The sequence below is a fragment of the Electrophorus electricus genome, chromosome 17 (assembly GCF_013358815.1).
Source record: "Electrophorus electricus isolate fEleEle1 chromosome 17, fEleEle1.pri, whole genome shotgun sequence".
In the NCBI taxonomy this organism is placed as follows: domain Eukaryota; kingdom Metazoa; phylum Chordata; class Actinopteri; order Gymnotiformes; family Gymnotidae; genus Electrophorus; species Electrophorus electricus.
The window spans coordinates 11,775,272-11,799,904 of record NC_049551.1 but is presented as its reverse complement, the minus strand read 5'-3'; the positions used below and the strand labels follow the sequence as shown (position 1 = coordinate 11,799,904).

Genomic DNA, 24,633 nt, shown 5'->3' with positions numbered 1-24,633 from the left:
TTTACGACATTCCTGTATATTCGTGGTCAAAAAATATAACCTCCAAGTTCTGTTGCATGCACAATTGTACGTCAATACAGACTACACTGTGGTCGAATAAGGAAACCATCGGTTTATGCACAGCATTCCTTTCTTATTTACATTCTCCATATTTTTGAAGAACATATGTATTACATATACTTTGTAAGAGTGCGCTTCTTTATTGTTCATCTAAACGTTCTTTTACATGCTGTTTTAATCTATAAAACTAAACTAACAACTATTTCAGCATTCGAATGGAAGATACAATAAATCAAAAGAACATCCATATGACGGTCTAGTGTGACCGTTACAAATGCTTTTATTTTTACGGAGGCCTTCTGAAAAGGCACAGTGGACTGCGCTGTTATAGCCTGCGCATGCTCACTGGGCCAAGACAAGTTAATTTGTAACCGTTTGCAGCTCACGGTTTTAGAAAAAAACCTATCTGGATTTCAGGGCTTCACAATGTGGTGAGCGTGGTTCTGTGTGAAGAAATCGATGACCAGTTCTCTAAAATATCTATGAGCGTGCTTTAACATACGCGATTCTTTTAGGAGGCAGCCGCATCGCCGCACATAAATAAACTGGGTGTGCTTCACGTCTTTGATCGTTCTCGTGGATCCTAAACATCGATTTTGATGTTGTCATGTGCTAAGGACAGAGCAATGCGCGGAAAAAGGGATTATGTTTGTACAAAAGAAAGGACCACCACGCTTTGGCCCCTACTTCTCTCTATCGCACTTTTAACATTTATATGTAAAGGTGACGACAGCACTTGCAGTGGCGCGTTTGATTTATATTTTGTGCTGGATAGGTAAGTATTACAAATATTAATATCAAACTTATTATTATTGAATTATTGATTGCATATATGGAATCTCTCTCTCTCTCTCTCTCTCTCTCTCTCTCTCTCTCTCTCTCTCTCTCTCTCTCTCTCTCTCTCTCTCTCTCTCTCTCTCTCTCTCTCTCTCTCCCTCCTCACACACCCACTCCAACTCGAACTTCATCAAATCTCCTGCACTTCTATAATAAGAACACACATGAGTGTTACTTGTGACCAAGTGGAAAACATTTTTTGAGGTCCAAGTCAATAGCCCTCTGCCTCACACTGTGGTCCTTATATGGGCCTGTTTATTTTACAAAGGCATGAAAACATTCATCATCTTTCTAGGTCCAGCAGTGTGTCAGACAACTGGCAGGAGATATATGGATTTGTGAAGCAGCTAACAAATCGCTTTGTAAGGTACGCAAAGTCTCATACTCGGGCCAAGACTTTTGATCCCAGAATGAATCTCAAAATAAATTACTGACTTAGATATGGTTGCAGATGGTGTTTCAGTACTATCAGCGCTTTGAACAGAGAGGACAAACCACATGCACTCAGGGGAAAAGTCAGTGTAGTTATTATGTACATATGTGGGACTAAATATGTGCTTAATAGCGGATTACTATGTTTAACATCATACATTTTATGGGTCATTTTCAGTGTAGTGTAGCCTGGCTGAGTGACCCTGTCTGAATGCCTGAAAGCAGATGTCTTCAAAAGCAGATGTCTTGGTAGTACATTAGTCATTATGTTTACATCAGCAAGCACTCTAGGGTCTTATTTTAATATGATTTTTGTAATGGCAGGATGTAACACATTCTACATTTTGCACCATTGACACACACTGGAGAGTCTTATATTTAGGCTTAACTTAGTTTATTCCGAACATAGTTTATAATGCTTACATCTTTGTATTTACAGTCCAAAGATGAGGGTCTCATTCATTGTCTTCTCCTCCAAAGCGGAAGTGATTCTGCACCTTACTAGAGACAGGTTTGTTTCTCTGGGGCCTGTGGCACAGGGGCCTGCAGAAACTAGGTCTGCAACAATTCCATCTGGGCCCTTTCTGCTGGTTCACCTACAGTTCTAGCTGGGCCCTTTCTACAGGCTTCCTAAAGCAGACTCCACTGGGTTCCTCCATACCAGGATTCATATATCATGTATTCTTTTTCCAAGATTCTCAATTTGTCCCAAAGGATGTGTCTGCAGTTACAACCTTATAGGTGAAAGAGATGTGCAGGTTTCGAATGTACATACTGTAACACAGATATGAAGTAGATGAATGTATCTCTTATAACCTTTGACTATCACTACACTATTAAAGTCATGTGATATGTGTTCTGTGCTTTAAGAGCTGCTATAGATGAGGGGTTAGAACGCTTGAGTAGGATCAGACCTGCAGGTGAGACATACATGCATGAGGGGATAATAAAGGTAAGGTACTATTCATACTTGTTTATTGAAGTTTTTGTATATGTTATATTGTCAATAAAATATCTTATTTTGGATGTATTGGACTGTTGTATGTGGACTTGATCAGGCCATAGAGCAAATGAAAGCTCAAGACAGAAGAGGATCAAGCATTGTCATAGCACTGACTGATGGGAAATTGGACATCTATCCTCATGACCTCACAGTGAAGCAGGTTAGGTGTCACCTAGCAACAGACCAACAGGATTGTCAAGCCTAGATCTGGACCACCACAGCACTGCACAATTGAACATTTCCACTGTTCTGACACACCCAGTTATACTCAACTAATTAAGATTTTTCTGGGGCTTGGACTCAGACATGTGTAAAGATGCTTCATGACAACAGCTGTTGTAAAAAGCACTATATAAACAAATTTGATTTTGACTTTGAATGAATGAATGAATGAATGAATGCTGGAATTTTAGAGTAGGAAAGCTGTAAATTGGGCTGTGTTTTTATTCTCCCAAGCACATGTGATGCACTATATCCATCACATTCCTCATCCATGTTTGTGTGTTTGTGTAGGCTGATCTAGCCAGAGAGTATGGTGCACGTGTTTACTGCGTGGGGGTGAAGGACTTTGATGCTCAGCAAGTATGTCTTCTATTTGCATAGCCTGACATTTTGTATATGTTTTGTTAAAAGAATACTTGTTTTTTACTCACTGATGCAAGTAGTGCTATGTTCCACTACCAGAGTATGCAAAAACCTCACTGTTGAATTAACTAGTTCAGTATTTTTTTGTGTAAACATGGTAGCTGCTCATTCATTGCAAATTTTGGTGCTGTGTGGTATGCTAACAAAGACATTTGAAGGAGAAATAATATTGTCATTTTTAAATTGTCAGCAATTAAAGGAAGAAAAATCAGTGGAGCAGGCAATAGCAATGTGTACATTGCAATAATTTGGTAATACAAACAAGTAATCACAAAATAGTCTGGTCTAGATTTGTTTTCTAGAATTGATGTATGAAAGTTAATATGATTATATAATGAAAGTACATAAATAAATAAAGTAGATAAATGGTTGGCTAAATCAGACATCAGGCTGGTGAGAGCTATGTTAGATTAAGTTTAAAACGGATACGGATGTTCCAGTAGATAATTTGATCTGAGAAATTAGATTGTGGCAGTTCTCTGGCAGTTCTCTGCTTGTACAAAAGTACAAGACCAGAGCTGAAAGCTCTCAGAAATACCAAGAAATACCAAGACTGCTTTAAGACTCTGCCCCAAGGACAGCATTCATACATGGAAAGCAGGAGCCTGTATAAATGGATGTGTGTGAAGATAGGAACTCTTAATAGATTTCTGTGTAATACTAATATTTGTTTGTTCTATGTTTTTATTTCCAGCTTGCTGATATTGCTGACAGCATGGATCAGGTGTTTCCAGTATTAGATGGATTCCATACACTCAAGTCTATCATCGATTCTGTAAGACAAAAGCACTATGACAGTACATGGTTATTAACCTATCATATGTTACCATCTAACAAATATTTGTTTTTCACAGATACTACAGAAATCATGCATAGAGATTTTTGATATTGAGCCCTCCAGCGTTTGTGTGAATGGTATGTTGTGCAAAGTTACAAAAGGAATTAAATTCAAATGAGCTCTAAAGAATGCAGGCTTTGGTTTGCATCTTTCTAACAACACTTATGGAATTCTGTTTCAGAATCATTCAACATTGTTCTGAGAGGGAGGGGCTTCTCTCAGGGGCAGGGCTTAGAAAGTGTGTTGTGCACATTCTCTGTCAATCAACAAGAGGCCGACAGTAAGCCAGTACACAATTCCCATGTTAAACATAGCAGCTTTTGCAGACAGCGACAGGCCAGATTTAACAATCCAAACAGGAGGTCAGATGTTGGTCACAAGGATGTGTAATTTGACTTGCCTCACAGTAATTTGGCTGTGACAAGACGAATCATGAAAAACCACAATCGTGTCATTATTTCTAACAAACAGGATGTCAGGGTCCTTGTATCCACAAATAGAGGCAGCTCTTGAGCTTAATAGTCATAAAGAATACTCCAACATTAAACCTCAAAAAATATTTTATTCAGGATGTAATGTAAATAGGTTTAGGGTCGGTTTTTTTCTTAGTTTTAGTATAACTGACAATATATAAATTATAATGTTAAACTAAGCATTTGGCAAAAAACAAACAAACAACCAAACCCAAAATACTCTATAATAATTTTTAGAAACTATTGTGGATGTTTATTAAAATGTGTTTTGAGGTTTAACACTGATTAATAAATTATTAAAGAATGATGAATACTGTGCTTGCTCTGCCATTTAATCTGATCTGTTTACTGTGTTGGGGAACAGCAGGCACAGAAACTGCTTTAGGAACAATCTAATCGAGTTCATTGTATCATATTATTAAGTGAAAGCACTGTGTCCAAGTCAGTTTGGTAGTACACCAGTTGGTAGTGATCTCGTGCTGTCATCTCTTCCTGTCAGTTAAGAGGCCGAGTGTTGTGAAGGATGACTATGTGCTGTGTCCCGCGGTAGTGCTGACCGAAGTTGGACAGTGAGTAGCATTCTTCTGTTACTCTTTTAGAACAGAGTCAGTCCCTGGACAATGCTACTGCTGTTAAAAGATGGCAAGCAGATTAAATAAGGGACATCAGGAGGTCCTGTTGACTTCTGTTCTGGTTTCTGTATCCATGAGACTGCTGATAAGGAGCAATCCCACACCAAAAGGATCAAGTGCAGTGCAGTGTGTGTCTGTGTTTAAGTGTGACGTCAGTACATTTTTTCACCTTGGCGCAGTGCCTGACATTTCAAAGCTCTCTCCAAAAGATACTGTAGATTCTCAGAGTGATCGAGTTCAACTCTTTCTCCCTCGCTCATCTCCTTCTGTTGAACTCTTTGGAACTGCTTTATGAAATAATTTTTAACACCAGTTTGTCTCTCCTCTTTTCAGTGCATTTTTGTGTTAATTTTTACATTTACATTAAAATGACTTTTGTTGATATAGTAAGATTTGTCATTATAAGAGAATTTCTGTGCAACCTGTAGAGGAGAATCATTTGTAAGAACAGGTGTGCTCTCTCTCGTTCCACAGCTCCATTGAAGTGCTAATTAGCTTTGATCATGGACAATCCTATATTTCCAGCCCCTTCACAATATATGCCACAACATGTGTGAGTATAATTCAATTTCGCAGAGTTTGTTCATAGTTCATTATTTACATGGTTAATTACTAGTATATAATGTTTATATACTATCTGGCATTATGGGTATGCACTTTGGAGATGTTTATCTATAAATGTGACTTCTGCATGAGTACTGTACCATGCAGTCATTGACACTGCAATTAGAGGAAAAAACAGAAATAAGCAATATTATTGAGTAATACTCAATATTACTGAATACCACTCTGTATATATAGCCACTGCCTTTTTTAGCCAGTCCTGTCTTAGGAAGTTAACTGACTTGTTTGTTGTACAGTTGTGCCTTGTTTTCAGGGGCCTCTGTCATGAATGACATGTTTTAAAAACAGGTCATGTGATGACTGGATATTGCGGGTATGTGTATATTCAAATGCAAGTATATATACTGTACCAGTCAAAAGTTTGGACAGACCTGATTGAATGTATGTTTTAATAGTAATAAAGGCATTTTGATCTAATGGATTATGCTTAAATTGTTTCTAAGAAAAAAATAATTTGGGAAATTCTATATATGAATTAATTTTCAAAACACACACACAAAAAAAAAACCAATTGTAGATGCATACTTAGCAAGTAGTTTTCTTTCAGAACTTTAGTTCCTAATTCTACAAGTGCTCTGAATATGAGGGATTGTCTTCAGGACTGATTGAAAAGCATCTTAGGTGGCTGCCTCATTAAGCTGGTTAAGAGAACACCAAGAGCGTGCAAAGCTGTCAACAAAGTATAGGATAGTTACTTAGAAGAATCTAAAATCTAAGAAAGTCAATATTTGTATCAATATGTTTTATTTCATTGGTTTTATACCTTCCCTTTTTTAAAATGTAGAAAATAGAAAGAAAACAGTAGAGTAGTTGTGTCCAAACCTTTGACTTGTACTGTTTATAAATAAATATATCAATTTGTATTTTAGCCATGAATGTGTGCATAAACAGTGCATTTACATTATAAAGGTATGTTACAAGCATCTAACATCTGCCCATTGGTGAGAACCACATCATTCATGAAAGAGGCCAATAAATATTCAGAGGGTACAGGCCTTCAGTAGTCAGTCAGCTGATGTCAGAGTACAATAATAGTGCCAGCAAAGATGGATCACAGTTTACAACTTATTGTAAAATGTATGGCAGTCTATAAGGTATAGCTATAGGTGAGGTGCATCTAATAAAGTGGTATGTACCAAACACATACTTGATAACTGAAGCATGCATATGTGTTGGCCTCTTTGTGCACGGGTGTGCGGATGCGTGTGTGAATGTGCATATGTTTGTTTAATGTGGCAGTCAAATGGAATGGTAGTGCCCCTGGTACTGCTGGTGCTGGTGCTGTTGTTGGGTGTGCTGCTGCTCTGGTGGTTCTGGCCTCTCTGCTGCACTGTGGTGAGCAAGCATCCAACTGAACAGCCACAGAAATATTCCACATGAGTTACACTCCCATACGTATACAAGGAAAAACTCCATGTGGGTTAGGCTCCCATAAACATAGTAGCAAAAATAAATACCCCACATGGGTTAGACTTCCATACATAGAATAGCACACATGAATACTACATGTGGGTTAGACCTCCATACACAAAACAGCGCACAAATTCTCCACATGGGTTAGGCTCCCATACACAGAACAGTTCACAGAAATACTCCACATGGGTTAAATTCCCATACACACAAGATAAGAATCTCATACGCTATATTAAAAAGTACTCTAAAATATGTGGAATAGAATTACATTTCATAATAAAATTGTAATAACTCCTTACCATACATGGTACTTCATTTGAAATATATACTTATATAGAATATAAACTGTATGTGTCAGAGTTGAAATATGAAAAATATGTTATTGTATGTGAAAGGGGTCATAATGTAAAAAATTATATAGGCTTTTTAAAAATCAACATGTACAAATTTGTGATGAAATATGACTTCTACAGATCGATTGTATATGGATTCAAGCCTCTTACTAACAGTACAAGTGGAATGTTTGCTAATTATGAATTAGAGACATATGTCTGTGTCACAGGTCATTAGGGATCCTCCTCCATCTCGACCTCCTCCCCCACCCCCACCTCCTGTAAGTAGATGGTGGATTGTGGTTTGTGATTTATCTATTAATAAATCATCACTGAGCATCACATATTTCATATTTGTATTTAACGTTGCAAACCTTTAGGTTCAGAAAACAATTTGGACTATGACATGGAAGTTACTATATTTTCTATATATTCATTAGATTTATCACTATAGCCCACCTGGTCTGTCATTAAACAATAGTACTAGAATACAGAAAAAAAAAAAAAACATGCAGAAACAAGCAGATAATTATATAATTATAATTGCTCTTTTCCTACCTGCTACCACTTCAGCTCAATGTTTTTGTAAAGATCTCTATTTGGCTGTGTCTGGCCCACAGGAGCCAGAGGTGGACCCATTCCCTAAGAAAAAGTGGCCCACTGTGGATGCTTCCTATTATGGAGGGAGAGGTGCTGGAGGGATCAAACGCATGGAGGTTGTGCAGAAACACCAAAACCCCACCTCCAACCTAAAGAAAATAAGCCTAATCATTTAATGGTTGCAAAATGTTATTCATTTAATAGCGTTTTAAAAGTAAGTTTAATGTACCTTCACAGCTTATTTAAATGTAATATGATAAATGAGGAAATACTTCTTGATAAAAGTGTTCCCTGTCTCCATAGTGTGGTTATAACTCATTGTTGCTTATGGTTGTGTTTCCCAGGGGTGGGCACTAAAATGTGTAGTACAAGAGCACTGTAAGCACAACCCTGGGATATTCTGGCCTACGAAAATACCAAACTGATGTTCTGCTCTTGATAGGTTCACTGGGGAGAGAAAGGTTCCACAGAGGAAGGCGCACGACTGGAGAAAGCCAAAAATGCCATAGTCAAGATGCCCGAAAAGGAGGTGGAAGAACCCATTGTAAAAGCTCCTCCGAGGCCGCCACCTCCCTATCACCCTCCAACTCTATCCAAATGGTACACACCAATTAAGGTGAGTCCACCTCTATCCAAATGGTACACACCAATTAAGGTGAGTCTACTTCTATCCTGTTCGTACACAGCAATTAAGGTTAGTCTAAATGATGCATCCCAGGATAACAGATAACTTGTGTTATTATTTCAATTGTACTGTGGCTCATCTGATAGAACTGTTAGTGCAAGGTACTAACAACTTGCTACTGTTAGTGCAGGGTAATAACAACTTGCACTCACCTTAACTGTTAGTGCAAGGTACTAATTAGGTAATGGGTTTGAATCCCAGAGAGTACACATGCTGTCAACTATGGTGGCCATGAAGACCCTGCAAATACAAATATAAAATTGAGCTTCAAATACATAAGGCATATTCATCAAAAGTGTGTTACAATTCTGAAACATGTGGCAAATAGAAAAAAATGCTTGTGACATGCAACTTCAGAAAAACATGCAACTTTAGAAATGCTGCAGATATGGCCACAACACAATGCAAGTGTTTCCGGCAGACATGGGGAGGGGATGCACTCCATGAAACCAGTGGTAACTGAGTAGGTAGTGGATATCTGCATTATATCTATTATAATTATCATTATAACTATTATAATTATATTTGCAATTACCATGGTTTTATCATTGGTTTGCCTGGTATAGAACGAACAATTGACCTATTCAAGCTCCACATTCTTGTGTATTTACTGTTGCTAGGTTGTACAGAACTCAACCTCAAACAATACTGATAAAAATCCCATTTAATACAGTTTAGTTTCTGTCTAGCTATATTCAGGGTGTGTTAGTTACGCATTTACATCAGACTAATGTTTTGGTTCAAGTTTGATGGTTTAGCTGGTTTGCTACAATGACCAGTTTGGTCAGGTTGGTTATGCTGGTCAATTCTTACTATCTCATCTGAAGTTTTATATTTTTACATACATACAAATGTATTATTCGAAATGAATAACACTCTAAATGTAAGCATTTAGGATTGTAAAATAGTATTTAACATAATCTATTTACTGGCAGGGTCAGGCTTATATTTGTGTTAAATGTGTTCTTTATAACATAGTAGTAGCTAAATACAAAATAAATGTAAACCATGATTAGGTCAGTTGTTCATTCTGTACCATATGGTAAAACCATGGTAATCACAAATGTAAATTTGTTTTCACTAGCTGCTTGATTGCTGTGGCTCTCAGGAGTTCATCCCTCACTGTGTCCTCGAGAAACCACAATGCTGTTGTGTTGTGATAGGATTTGGAGTGCAGGAAGTTGCATGTGTTTCCTGAAGTTGCACTGCTTCTAAAATATAGAGCATATGTTGCTATTTTGAAGTGTCTTCTGAAATTGAATAGCATTCATGAATTTGCATCACATTTGTAGATTGTAGCACATATCTTGTCATTTTGATGAATGTGCTTTGTGGATTTGCAGCACATTTTTTTATTTGCAGCATGATGGTAACATGCACCACAGTGGGACTTCTCAGCCACCATGGTCAACTGATAAATGTATCTAACCTGCTCTAGATAAGAGTGTCTGCCAAATACTGAAAATGGAAATCTAGGTAGTTCATTTTCATCATTATCTATGAGAATTGCATTTGCTGCAAAGTAAAGCTAAAGAAATCTCAGTTTATAAAAGTATTTCCCGCTGTATTGAGACGGTCTTGTTTTGTCTGTTAATACTGGATGTCTAGGGGCGTTGTGATGCCTTGATGGCACTGCTACGGCGACAGTATGACCGAGTTGCTGTCATGAGACCTATAGCAGGTGACAAGGTATGTTCCTGTTTTGTCTTGTTGATATGTATCACATTGTCCTTTGTGGCAGGATTTTTAAGGAAAACAAATACTTCACAGCAGAGCAAATCGAACTTGGTTTAGGAATCCGGGACTACATGTTTCCTTCAAAAATTAGATTATTGCTCTGCTGACAGAATATCTGCTGAGCATGACTTGCTTTGTTTGGCTAAAGCATACTATGTGCCAGGACTGTTAATAAATAAGGAATCATAGATATTTTGGAGACACAGCATTGCACTATTGAGTCAGGGCAGGGCAGGCGATGCAGACATGATTTATCTCATCAGGACTAGTAAAGAATAACACACACACACACACACACACACACACACACACACACAACACAAATTGGACTGCAGGGTGTGGTTCTAAGGCTGGTCGTGAATGGAGCCATAGCTATATATACACACATACACACACACAAAATTATTATTAGCATAATGTCATCCCTGTGCAGGGTGAATGTTTTGGAGGTAATTTGTCGTGTCATATTTTAGACTTATTGAGATCATAAAGAGTCCTGAGTGGAGAAGGACCAGGCTGCTGAATTAAGAGTTTAGAGAATCTCAGGATTTTACCCTTTGACCTTTTTTGTCACCTTGCTGTTATCTTTTTTTGTGTTTCAGGGGCGCTGCATCAAGTTCACGAGGATTCAGAGACGATAGGCCAACTACTACTTGTTTTGTTTTTTGTTTGTTTATTTGTTTTGTTTGGTTTTTGGGGTTTTTTAAGTGCCTAATTTGGAATATTTAAATTAACAGTCAGTGTACGATAAATGCACATATATTTGTAATTTAACAACTGACAATTATATTTTGTATATTTTAGTTGTCGTGTTTTTCTAATGACTTTATAATTGTAATTTTTAGCTTTAGTGTGAAGGTTTGGTCTAATATGCAGAATTTGTCTTTTTTTTATTTTTTATTTTGTGTGTGTATGTGTATGTGCATTGACATGTGAGCGAGAGGTTGCCACAGCAGAAGCTAGCTGAGAATGGCAAAGTGAACTCATGACTGTGGCTAGAATAGCAGCTGTTGGTCCTTGTTTCTAATCTGAGAATGTATGCAGTGGGGAGATGAGATATATATATATATATATATATATATATATATATATATATATATATATATATATATATATATATATATATATATATATATATATATATATATATATATGGCATAAAAGAAAATACTGAAAGAAGCCTCTTACCACACAACATTGGTGTCATGTCTTTAATTATGAAAAAAAATAGAATATGAGTAAATAAATATTGCATAAAAATCGACAGAATTATTAAAAAATATCTTCGATACATATACTTAGAAATGAACACATTTTCAAACGAAAAAAGAATCATAAGGACCGAGTCCATGTCAACGGTCGCAGGATTTGTGTGTCATAGTAAACAGGATAGGTTTGTTTATCGCCATTAGTTCACTGGCTGGTCAGCATTTATTCATGTAATGTCAATAATCCGTTAAAAATAAAGGCGAACATATGAACAAGGCATTAGACAGTCACCTTACGGTAAGACATTTCCTGAATTTTAGAATCTAATTTAGAAGTTCCTTTATAAGATTGTATTAAATTGCCGCTGCTAGCGTAGCTAACGTTAGCAAAGCGATGTTTCCCAGTAGCATCAACAGCCTAAATGGGGCTAACGCTAGATCAGTGTAACACATAGCTTGCTAACTAGATAGCGGTAGAGTTAATAACGTGAATCGCCTTGATAAAGTTTTGGTCATTATATGCAAACCGAATACAAGGATGCACATTCTTATACATTGTTATCTTAAAAGAAGAATGAGGAGAGATGGGATTTAACATGGTCCTGCTCTGGTTTCTACCTCACCAAGCATAACAGTTACACAGATATCTCAGTAACTTATTTTGTAAATCTGTTCGTGCCGCTAATGTTTTATTCACAGTGCTCTTATGCGCTATCTGGGACAACAGAAAACCGAGATGCCTCAAAAGATACTGAAGAGTGCTCATTATATTGAACTGGGAAGTTACCAGTACTGGCCGGTTCTTGTGCCGAGAGGAATCCGTTTGTACACATATGAACAGATCCCTGTGTTCTTGAAGGAGAACCCGTACATTACAGACGGGTACAGGGCACACCTACCATCGAAATTATGTCTGAAGAGGTAAATTCAGTACTTTTCTAGACTGTGAGGAAGTGAAACGTAATGGCACTGATATGTCTGTATTTTTCATCTTCTTAGCATGTTTGTTTTGTCCAACGAGACTGTGAATATTTGGACCCATCTGCTCGGCTTTCTGCTCTTCTTCCTCCTGGGAGTCGATGACATGTCCACGGTGCTGCCGGCAGCAGGGGCTTCCAGAGAAGATTATGTAATCTACTCCATAGGGCTCTTTTGCTTTCAGGTTAGCACACATGCACATTTTGCATGCAAGAGATTTTGTCTTGTGAGATTACAGATAAGAGCAACCAAAATAAGATTTCTCTGCCTCCCTCTCGGTCATGGTGAGTAGCTCAGCTATCTGAGGGGAGCTCTGAGTAGAGCCGCTGCTCCTGTGTATTGTGAGCGAGTTGAGTTGGTTGAGGTGGTTGTGCATCTGATAAGGATGCCCCTGGTCCCCTTCTGCTGGATTTATACAAGACATGTGCAACTGGGAGGAGGCCTTGGAGTAGACCCAGGACCTGCTGGAGGGATGAGGTTTTGATTTTTGTCTTTACTTGGTGCACTGGGAATATTTGAGTAACATAGACCAGACTAGATCTTTGATCTACAAACATTACACAAATACTTTCTGTGGGGAGTAATGATCTGAAGATGAGTCAGTTTTTACAGATCTTGCAAAACATTGATTCATGTATTCATGTGTCCATTGTCTACCAGAGGAGGATCCCCCACCACGCAAATTAGTGTTTGTATGGTTGACACTAAAATCCTCAGTAAGGGCAGGCTTATACACCTCTTAAGAATGTAATGGTGAACAAAGGACTACTTGTATGTATTTAAGAGTTTTTAAGGGATTGTTGAGTTACTGGTTCACCTTGATACTGTGTTCAGGTATGTATGCTGTGCTCTGTGGGCTATCATCTCTTCTGCTGCCATCGCTCAGAGAACACCAGCCGTCGCTGGCTAGCGCTAGACTACGCTGGGATCTCTGTTGGCATTCTGGGCTGCTACGTCCCCGGGGTCTTCTACGCCTTCTTCTGTGACAGTGTAGGACACATGTTAAACTGCGTTAAACAGCAGCACTGTAGTACTCAACTGCAGAGTTTTGTTGCCTTTGAATTCACAAGACACAAGTCACTTATCACTATGTATTTTATTTTTACATAGGCAAATGTAAAGGTAGCAAGAGTGATGAGACAAAAAGGAAATAATGAGCTGAAGGTCTAGTCTAGTGCTAAATTACCACTATGCCAGTTCTAAAGAAGAAAATAGAACAAAGAGAAACAGCTTCTGTTATTTTACAGTGCCAGTTCAATTCAGCTTGCCATTTGTAAATATAAAAAATCCATTGGAATTTATCTATGCAGTTCATTCAGACATATCAAAGGGAAAACAAAATACAAACATGCACCATAAATGAACATATGCACACAGGCCTTCGATCATCTCCAGGCATTTTATATGCGCATAGCACTAGGATAAGAACTATTGCAGTTTTGTTAATTCTCAACTTAATGGATATCATTGCCCTGACTGTAGGATAACAATGATGTCATTTGCAAGGTGATCGGAATCTCTTATATTGGTATACATAGTCTGTGAGGAAGGATGGATCCAGTAATCCTGTCTGCTGCAAATGCAACTGTTCAGTGCAGTCTTTCATTTACTACTATGTAGAATGACTATAAGCATGTCACGTTCAACCCCCCGGGCCAGTTCTGGAGGCAGGTCTACCTGGTCACAGTGCTGGCGCTGATACTAGCCGTGTTCGCAGTACAGATCCACCCACTCTACCACACGCAAGAGTGGAAGATGTTACGTTCCAGCATCTTCTGCTTGGTGGCTGCCTACGGCATAGTCCCTGCCTGCCACTGGGTGTGGCTTAACGGAGGCTTCCATGCTGATATTGTGCAGGTACACATGGCACACATGCTAAGCCATAAGGCCTGGGGTCAGGTTCATCTTGACTATCTGTTCAGGCAGTGATTAAATTACATTAATAATAACATTAATTAACATTGTTAACTACTTCAATTGTAAGTTGTCTCTAAATTGAGTGCAATTAACCCACTTTCTAAATGGAAAAGTATCCAAGCCTATGGGAGAAGTCACTATGGAAAGATGCTGCATAAAGGTCCAGCATGTGTAAAATGTTATCCTGTTAGAAACTGACAGAGATGGAAAACGAAGGTTACTTTTCTGTTTGCAGGTGTTCTTCCCGCGAGTCATGGTCATGTACCTGCTTGCTGCGGCTGCTTTTCTGTTCTATATCAGTAAGGTCCCTGAGCGCTACTTCCCAGGTAGGCACTCTCCACCCACATTACAATCATGACCATGTGAAGAAGCTAGTTGTACACATTAGTAATCACTAAATTACTAACATTTTAAACGTGTTTTTTGGCTATTTCAACAGAACAGTCTGGATAGAAACTGGGCTAAAATAAAGCTGTAATTTAAATCTGGACCTGATATCACTGTTATGTCTACCTCATCATATATTTCACACAGGGCAGCTGAATTACCTAGGTGCCAGTCACCAGCTGTGGCATGTATTGGTAGTGCTGATGTTCTACTGGTGGCACCAGACTGCAGTCTACATCACGCACTACAGACACAGTCAGCCCTGTCAGGACTTCAGCAGTGCCAATGGCTAGCACTGCTCTTTTCTCCCTTGAACAGGAAGCTTCCAACCACACTACATCACTCAGAGCTTGAGCAAATGTTCATTGTCCTGGTCATAACGTTTGCTACCTCTGGGCACACAACATCACTGATTTCACACAGCATATTCAAATCAGCATCTAATTATAAAACCCTTCATAAAATAAGTCAGCAGTGTTGGAGCTGGCAAACCAATAAACTGTGAGAAACCGATCCTATACTTATATGACCTAATGCTGCATGTGAGTCTGAAGCAGGACTGGAAAGCATGGAAGCAGAGCATTGGATTTTTCAGTGATGGCTGGGCTTTTTGAAACATTTTTTAAAGGTATGTACTTCAGCAGTATTTTAAGCAGGGAGAAGCACAATCGGAACTGGGACATGGATATGTATGGTTTAAACATGGGCATCTGTGCCTGCCTGCAAAAAGAGTCCTAGACTTCTAATGTTGCCTACAAAACACGGGCCTTTATGTGAATATCATGTACGTTCCCTATTAAAGACGAGTTTTGTTAGTGATGGGGATATAAAACATTTGAATTCTCAAATATTCAAATTTTCAATGTTTATTCAGCTGGAATGGCCCTTCCAAATAGCGTTAGCATCATTTTACAGTGTTTATGCATCCTAAACCATAACTACACTGCACTGCATTACCTTAAGTCTCAACTTACCGTAAGTAAGGCTATAATAAACTTTCAGTGGGATTTTTACCCTTGAAAGCCCATTTATTGTAGGATTTAAGCTGCATGAGGAATAATAAACTTTACAAATTAAGAAGCACTTTTTCGCAGAATGCAAGCAATTTCCATTGCTGATATTCTTCTGAGTCATGCAACTATTTTTGAAGTCTTACAGTAGAACTTGCTCCTTGTCTGCCTTTGAACTCAACACTTTTATGTTCTGTGCAATGAATAATACGAGTGGGTTGATCAAATGCCAGTGTCATCTTGTCTCTCTTCCTGCACTCTTCCATATGTGTCTCTGTTGGACCTGAACTCGTTTTTTGACTGAGCATGGCACTGAGTGAATCTAAGTATATGCTCTGCTCTCTTTTCTGTAACTTCATCCCTTAGTTCTGTCAGTTCTATCATTTAGTTTGTGCTGAAAGAAATTGATTATGGATTTTTATGGTAGCTACATGGGCATTTTGTAAATTGTCTGGTACTGGTACTTGGTGAGAGGCTATTTAGGTTGGGGGAGCAGTGTTGACTTGAACAACAGTTTGGTAAAGAGCATGTAAAAGTAGTGCACTTTTTAAAAAGTGACCTATATTTACCCTTCAAAACATTTAATGTGAACTGTAAGTACTGTAACTAAGGGTTAAACCACTTGTCCTTAATCTGAGCCAATGAATATGGTGCATATTTAAGCAGTCACTAATTCAAGTAACCTTGAATTAATGTGGTTATTTCTTTACGTCATTTGTCTGTCTTTGTTGATCACTTTAATGTTTGTCAATCATGGACATAAACTACATATCTGAATGCTGATACTGAATGATCCTTTCTTAAAGATTCTTGTGCCATTTTTTATCCTCTGTTCCTTTCACATTGTTTTATTGGACTAAAGGAAATAAATACATTGAACAAAGGGAATCTGGCTTCTTGCAAGCTCTTGTTTTGGATATAAAGACCACACCCCTGAGGGTTCCTGATGCAGTTTTGACAGAATAAGGGTTTGACAGTTTTCCTAATCACATTTAAAAAGCTCATGTAATCTGCTATTTTTAACCCACAAAAGGGATTAGCCAAAACAGATGTCATTCCCCTGTCGAAACTGCTCATCAAAATGAGAGGGAATTGGTTTGGAGGTCAAGATTTACTTTCCAGAACTCAATACACCAGATTACAGATGGTATTACTGTAATGCAGAAAGGCTCACATTTGCATGGACTGCGGAGAAGTATGTCTCTTATTACGCTGGATGGGTTGATCCTAGACTTTTATGTTTGAATTGTGAGGATGCTTTGATACTTTTATTAGACGAATTGTACTTTAAACGTCAAATCCAATTAGCAAACCTGGATTTTGTAATCACTGCAAGTAGCACACTTGATACCAACTCGTTTGTCATTTTTTTTTCATTTCACTTCTCTTTAAATAATTGATCAGTTGTATCAGGTGGACCCAACAGAAATGATTTTTTTACTTGTTTTAGACATACCATGCACTACCGCTTCATGTTATATATGGATAATTACATACTGCTTTTGATCTAAACATTTTCACAAATGCAACTGTTTCATCCCAAAAGCTACTTCAGACAAACATTCCTCAAATCAGAATTTGGGCTAGGAATCTTGGTAGGATTTACCAGCACCTGTCAGGTAATGAAAATAACTACTGTCTATATGAATTAGGTGTTTCATTATCCCATGAAAAGTGGGACTTTGTCTGATTCTGCTACCGAATATCAAGACTCAGTAGGAAATTCTATTCAGCCTATAGCCTTAAGAGTGAAAGGGCACTTGTTTTAATTTTTTCAGACCATTTCTGCAACTTCCCTCTAAGGTTAATGTTGTATTTTGTTACAAAGGACACATATACCACATCAAAATACTAAAATAGTCCAACTTTTACATCATAAATGAGAATTATGTGCACATCACTGCCCTCTGCTGGGACAAGGAAGAAGAAGACAAAACCAGTTAAATTCTCTCTTGTTAAAGTATTATTTCAGTGTATTATTTTTGATAATCTGCCATCCCTGCTACATACTTTCCAAACTAGTCTTATACATAAGTTATACACAGCCTTATAAGAGTGTCATAACTATTAAATGGTCGATCTCAAGCTTTGGTACACTATATTTGGGAGATCAAAGTGAAACCAAACTCAGGAATGGCCCGGCGTTTCCACACAGCAGTCACGTGTCTGAGGACTGCACGCTGATTTTGGACAGTTTTAGTTCAGACAGGCTCCCCACAGATCCTCAGCAGAGTTCGCTGATAGTCCCCCGAGGTCTCAGACTGCAGAAGAAAGGCAACATTTTATGTAAATATAAGCAAACAGTTTTCTGATGCAACATGTTCTGGTTATACATTTGCATATTCATTTAACAGCGCAGCACAAATCTAGATTATTAATGACAGATTTTTACATTTATTCTTTCTTCCTAGAACATACCACCATTTTTTTCCCAAATTCATATTGCATGAATCCATGCCCATTGCAAATGGGCCCTTGCAGTCATGTCATTTAGTCTTCACAGTCTGCTAAACAGCTAGAAAAGCACAGCACACTGATTGAAAAGTGTTGAAGTTTGGTAAAATGTTGCCTTGATTTCCACAATGGCTAGAATCATGCTGAGAGCAAATGTAAAATAGGAAATCTGATGAGCTCAACCTCTCAGATTACATCATGACATTAGTATAAAGGGGGGGTCTGAGATGATGTTCCAGACACAGATCAGAGAAATCGTCCTCTCTCAGCAAAGAAAGAAAGAGAAATAAAAATAATGAATATGCCTGTATACAAAATTAGTGGTGCAGGGTAATGTCACTAAAAACTATTAATGCTACAGACAGGGTGGACAAGATTAGCTATCTTCATCCCTTCCCAGTGTAAACACCTCTTTACACTGCTGCTGTCTGTCTGAAAGAACCAAGCAATATAAAATAAATCATTCAGAATTAAGACATTAAGGATGCATAAATGAAAATGCTAATTCATGGATAAACTAATGAAACAGTAAATCAGAACCTAAAGATGGAAAGTGAAGATGAAGAGACACACACAGGAAAGAACTACTAAGGAAATCGAGAGAATGGATCAATATTTGTGTGTGACTACTGTGGGTCAGTGTTGACACAGCCTTCCTTTGTCTCTTAGTACGTACCTCAATAGCAGAGTACAAGGAGCAGCCAAACAGCTTTTTATACTCCACCTTGATGTCCATCAGATCAATCTCTGAGCGGCTCACCATGATCCTGGTCAGAATAGATTCAGTGGTTCCCATGCCCTGAACAAACCGAATATTACACTTTTATAGGATTCAACTAGGATTAGGAAACTCACAAAAAAGGCCTATCCTCCTTTGTTTTGAAGTGCTGTTGCTCAAGTAGTCACACAAGAGTCAGATCTTTGACAGCGATATCACAGAATGAGTGGTCACTGAAGAACTCTTATTAGTTAACATTAGTTTAGCTGTACAATGTTGAATGAAGTATTGAATTACACAAGGCGAATGTGTGAGTGAGTAGGCTAAAAGTGATTTAGCCACATTGTTTGCACTGTAAATCACTGAATAAACAAACATCCAGGCAGTACTGGCTGTGTCTGCTTTGCTTACCTTCATACCTTCATGAAGGTGCTCAGCCAGATAAGCTGGAACACTCTTCATACATTTCACTTCAAGGACAGACATTTCAGTCAGTGGAACTGTATTACTGGGGAATTTGTATAAACAATTATTCCCCTTGGGAGAATGGCATATGAAATAAACAATATTTAAAAAGACAATAAAAAGGAATTTGTCATACCTATGGACACCAGAATCTTTTCTAATTTTCCAGACATCTCATTTTCGATGCTCTGCTGTAAGGTCTTTCCTGTCAGATTCTTATACTCCACCAGGGCTTTTAAACACAAATCAAAGAACAAAGTAACTGAAGTGTGGTCAGCACAGTGCACAGATTTTTGGTAGCACAGAAGATAAAACCTCCACCAATGCATTACCAATGTCCATGAATAATTTAATAGCCTGCAGTTTTCTGTGAAACTAGTACAGAATGTCAGAAGTGACAGACTCCATTCTGCCTGCCCGACATGAGGAGTGACATTCTGTTTGGACAACATCTGTTGTAAAAAGTGCTATATAAATAATTTAGATTTTTGACATTCTTCAGTCTGGTTATCGCAGTAGCTCTTACTCTGTCTGAGCTGAGGAACACTCCTGCAACACAGGATGTCAATGAACTTGCTCTCATCTGTACCCCACCTCTTCTCCCCAGCTTCATACAGGACCTGTTCAGAAGCAAGCAATGAGAATCAGTGGAGGTAGATGGAAGTAAAAAGATATCAAGATATTTATCATCATCATCATCATCATCATCATTATCTTTTGCTTTACTGTGGAGAAAGTTAGGCCTGAGTGCTCTTTAATGAGTATATATTAACTAGATACTGTCTGTTTTAGAAAACAGACAGTATATTATTGTTGCAGTGCTCAAAAAGTCCTTTTGCCAAAGTTGTTGGTACTGTCTGTTTTAGAAAACAGACAGTACCAACAACTTTGGCAAAAGGACTTTTTGAGTACTGCAACAATAATATACAACAAAGAGATGGAAGATGGAAGTCTAGCATGCAAGAATTCACAGATTTTGATTCGTCATGGAACCGCATCCATGTAGGAGAATAGCGTCTTCCACTACTTTAGGGTCAAGACCTTTACAGAATGCAATCCTGTGAGATGTAAGTTGCTAACAGCACACAACAGCAAAGAATATAGAGACAGGAAGGTGCAGACTCCACTGAGGAGACTGAGCTGCAATGTGTGAATGAGCACCCCACTGCAATAAGACTCTACTCTCCTCACTGGAGGGACACTACTGATCTGGTGCTGTTTGAACTGTGCTGAGCCATACCATACTCTTGCATGTCCTGATCATACTATTATTTATACTATTATGATGCACTAATTTTCTTCTCTCTAGTCTGACCAATATTGTCATTGTAACTCCTGTTTTTAATAATATTTTTAAATGTTTTAATTTTTATTTACTCCATTAGTGCAATAATGGCTTTGCAGCTCTTGTTTATATCATGTACATAGTGGTTTATTTATATAGACATTTCTCATATGTGTTATATGTTTTATCTTAGTGCAATACATTTTTAGTGCAATACCAATGTTTGCATTCCTTGGAACACCTTCCAAGGCTGCTCTAGAATAAGTCATGTACATAATTTATATATGTATATAGACCCTGCTAACTCTTATAATATCAAGGCTTATCGTTCATCCGTACCACAGTTTTGTGCTTCTGTAACTCACTTCTACAACCTTGTCCTATTTATTCTGATTTAATGTATGTCTTCTGTTGTGCAATTTTTACAGTACTGTGCCACTGCAATTTCCTTCAGGAACAATAAAGTGTGATCTTATCTTAGTAATGCTGTACCATGGCTTCTGCTTTGGCTTTCGCAGCATCCACATTTGGACTCTCGTCCCTCTTACCCTATGAGTTAAGGGAGGTTAGGACATGCCATTACTCATTATCTACACAAATCAGGCATGGATATAAGAAAGACATTAAGTGGGAAGCCACCTCTGCTAGAAGAAGCAGGCTTTTCCCATAATCTCCTGACACCTCAGACTGCAGGTCATGAAGTAATGATCTTCCAGTTTCTGAAACAGACAATTAACATAAAATCAGCATTGAACATGGCCAAATGATCTGTTTTAAACAAAAAACAGTAAACACTCAAACCTTTCAAATAAGCATCAGACAGATCCTTGATCTGATTGTTTGTTCGGGATGCAAATATCTCTATCAGCGTGCTGTCTGATGTTCCAGCCCCCTGGGATGCCCAAGAAATAGTTAACCATACCATCACCACTTTCTCCAAACAACAGATTCTTAATATAGAGAAAATATCTGGGGTTTCACACTAATTATCAGTAAACCTTGTGGTAGTCAGAGTTACTTTTTAGGTTCTCAAGTCTATGAAAAGCCAAGTTAGCAAAAAAGTAACAGCTTTAAATTTGTTTTAAATAATCTAACTTTCAAAAAAGGACAATTTTTCACAGTTGTAATATGTTAAAAAGAACAGATTTCTTACTTTGATTGCCTGTTTAAATTGCTGGAGGTCAAACTGAGTGGGCGGTGTGATCAGAGCCACCAGTATATCCTCAAAGTCTCCATGAGTATCCCCCTTCAGGTCATCTGCAAGAGTCTAGCATGCAAGAGTTCACATATCGTCATGGAACTGTATCCATGTAGGGGAACAGTGTCTTCCAACTTCAGTCCTGGACAGCCCCATTAGTGTTTTTTATGTAACTGAAGTCTTTCATTAGCCAAAACAATTGTTTTAGAGATAATACACTAAAATGCAGTATCATGGGCTTCTCCAGGACTGCAGTCCAACACTAATGCTTTAAAATGTTTCTGGAGTCCACAGTGGATGAAAGGTCATGTGGATATTTTACCCTTCCAGTTGCTTCCTGGTAGGCCTTGCAAATTAACTGACGCTGGGCATTGGTTCTTTGAGTGAGAATGTCAATCAGAGTCTTCTCTGTGGTGCCTAAACAAACACACACACACACACACACACAGGCAGACAAACCAGACTATAGTTAGTCATTGCAGTGAAACAATATGAACATTCTTTACCTGAACTTCAGTACATGATGCAAGGTAAGTTTACTTAGGAGGAAAATGCAAACAAAATTTTTGAAGCTGTTCCAGTGTCTCACCAATGCCTTCTATGGCCACCCTTAGAGCTGCAGCATCCTCAGCTGGTCTGAAGCCTGGCTTTTCTTTAATGGTTCCTCTGGCACTAGACTAAGAAAAATGAGCAGAACATCACACTGCCATCTTGATCTTATCTGATACCACTGCATGTCTAAAAGGTGCGTGAGCTTATAAGCAAGAATGCCACAAAACACAGAATGCCTTACAGTAATCGAGAGTGAGTCTGATGAATCCAGAAGAAGATTTAAATCATCCTAAAACGGCACACAAACCTTTTTAAAAGTACAAAATGTGACTAAACACAAGAATACAAAACAGGCTTATCCTACATAAAAAATGTCAATGGTTACGTAACTGGATTCATTCCTAACGGGTACACTCACCCACACGGAAGACATTCCAGCTGGTAACCCTGTATTCAAACGTTAGAGATTTGTTACTTTCCTTCAATACATATAGGGCTTTTTATTTAGTGGTTGAAAACTATTTTAGAATAGCCCTTTCAGAATATATGATGCGTGAAAGGCTCAAATAATATTTCCGTATCCTAACCCACTGTACAAGAAAGTCGCCAAAGTGCAAATCATTATCATTATTACTTCATACAAAGTCAGAAGCTTGGGGCGTTTTCAGAGCTTTCTGAACGTCATCCTCTACCAATAAAACCAAGCGAGAGATTCACAACGGTCTACTGCGCAATGTCAGTTAAACACAAATCCAACTCGTTTAGTCTGACGACTATTCGCGTATTCAAAAAGGTTTTTCTTAATTCAGTGATAAAACACTTTACCCTAACTTGCTTGCTCCGTAGAATATCTTTTCCAATTGTTCTGTCAACAAGGGAAACGCCCATCCGTCACAGGAAACGGATCACGCAAAAAAAAAGGATCTGTGCTTGCATTCATAAGATGTTACAAAATGCTTTGCGTCAGTAAATATTGAAATAGTTATGTTCAGGTCTGCAAGTCTACTGCAGTCACCAGCGGTGGGTAACTTAAAACCCAAGTAAAACTTCAGTCAAAGATTCGAAAAAAAGAAAATGCAGCCTAACAAAACAATTCAAGTACTGAGTTACCTTGAATTCCAATGTACAGTCATAGTACAGACAGAAACTACCAACGTATGAACCTAAAATTATTAGCTGATATTATTTTTCTTTTTATATATATATATATATATATATATATATATATATATATATATATATATATATATATATATATATATATATATATTTGATGTAAAATAAATGATACATCTTGAAAGTTATATCACAACAGCTCCAGGTGCAAAAACATCTAAATGTGAATAATTAAAGTGTAAATAAGTAAAAACTGGATTTTCTTCACTTAAGTAAAAGTATTATCAGTATTATCAAAAATACATAAGCCCACCTTCTTTATATATATATATATATATATATATATATATATATATATATATATATATATATATATATATATATATATATATATATAAAGAAGGTGGGCTTATGTATTTTTGATAATATATATATGGGTCGAGATCTCTAAAGAGCAAGCCAGAGGCGACAGTGGCAATGAAAAACTCCCTGGGCAGAATTAAGAAAGAAACCTTCGGAAGACAAAGACTCCTTCGGCTGCCCAGCTAATAACCAGTCCATGCTTTGTTATATTATGTTTAGTCCAAGTAGCCACTTCAGTGTAGATGTGGGAGTCTCAGCTACTAGGTTACGTGAGCTGTTTCAGCATCCATAGGACTAGATGGGGTGTCTGAATGAAAATGGTAGCATCAGTTCATCTGCTGGTGGCACTGGGACATTTCCTGGCATTATCTTAGATGCTCTGTCACCAATGAGCAAGTATAGTCCAGTATTGGCATCATTTCCACAGTAAAACACAATTAAAATAGAAAGATGTTTCAAGTTTCAAGTTTCAAGTTTGGTTTATTTGTCACATACATAGTCATACACAGTACAACACGCAGTGAAATGGTGGAGAGTGCTCTGTCCAAACTGAGGAAGAGAACCAGCGGTGCATAGAGAAAAAAATATATATACAGATAAATATATATATTCTATGTATCTAGATGTAGTTAGATGTATAAAGATGAATAAAACATGAACAGTCAGCATGT

The 24,633-nt window shown here is 37.9% G+C and overlaps 3 protein-coding genes across 5 annotated transcripts; 2 read left to right on the top strand and 1 right to left on the bottom strand.

The window, feature by feature from the left end:
• The first annotated feature begins 393 nt into the window (after positions 1-393).
• On the top strand, positions 394-11,040 carry antxr2b (ANTXR cell adhesion molecule 2b). Its single transcript, XM_035535885.1, has 18 exons — positions 394-491; positions 576-835; positions 1,193-1,264; positions 1,769-1,840; positions 2,200-2,281; positions 2,388-2,492; positions 2,846-2,914; positions 3,672-3,752; positions 3,832-3,892; positions 3,997-4,095; positions 4,788-4,857; positions 5,395-5,473; positions 6,784-6,879; positions 7,520-7,570; positions 7,910-8,005; positions 8,332-8,505; positions 10,183-10,263; positions 10,914-11,040. Exons 2-18 carry the CDS (start codon positions 660-662, stop codon positions 10,950-10,952), a joined length of 1,503 nt encoding a protein of 500 aa, XP_035391778.1. The 5' UTR covers positions 394-491; positions 576-659; the 3' UTR covers positions 10,953-11,040.
• A 469-nt stretch (positions 11,041-11,509) lies between these two features.
• Positions 11,510-18,073, top strand: paqr3b (progestin and adipoQ receptor family member IIIb). 2 transcript variants are annotated; one of them, XM_027007363.2, is made up of 7 exons: positions 11,510-11,817; positions 12,219-12,440; positions 12,519-12,681; positions 13,332-13,487; positions 14,220-14,354; positions 14,650-14,740; positions 14,949-18,073. In XM_027007363.2, the coding sequence occupies exons 2-7, from the start codon at positions 12,226-12,228 to the stop codon at positions 15,092-15,094; spliced, it is 906 nt and encodes a 301-aa protein (XP_026863164.2). In that variant the 5' UTR covers positions 11,510-11,817; positions 12,219-12,225; the 3' UTR covers positions 15,095-18,073. The 2 variants fall into 2 exon arrangements, with proteins under 2 accessions (XP_026863164.2, XP_026863155.2); XM_027007354.2 differs by having other exon boundaries at positions 14,157-14,354.
• anxa3b (annexin A3b) lies at positions 17,554-23,403 on the bottom strand. 2 transcript variants are annotated; one of them, XM_027007341.2, is made up of 14 exons: positions 23,309-23,396; positions 22,902-22,930; positions 22,725-22,772; positions 22,521-22,608; positions 22,254-22,348; positions 21,887-22,000; positions 21,535-21,625; positions 21,373-21,452; positions 21,226-21,282; positions 19,975-20,068; positions 19,585-19,680; positions 19,395-19,453; positions 18,942-19,064; positions 17,554-18,072 (listed from the first exon to the last, which is right to left on the bottom strand). In XM_027007341.2, the coding sequence occupies exons 2-14, from the start codon at positions 22,914-22,916 to the stop codon at positions 18,013-18,015; spliced, it is 1,020 nt and encodes a 339-aa protein (XP_026863142.2). In that variant the 5' UTR covers positions 22,917-22,930; positions 23,309-23,396; the 3' UTR covers positions 17,554-18,012. The 2 variants fall into 2 exon arrangements, with proteins under 2 accessions (XP_026863142.2, XP_026863133.2); XM_027007332.2 differs by having other exon boundaries at positions 17,554-19,064; positions 23,309-23,403.
• Positions 23,404-24,633: the final 1,230 nt, after the last annotated feature.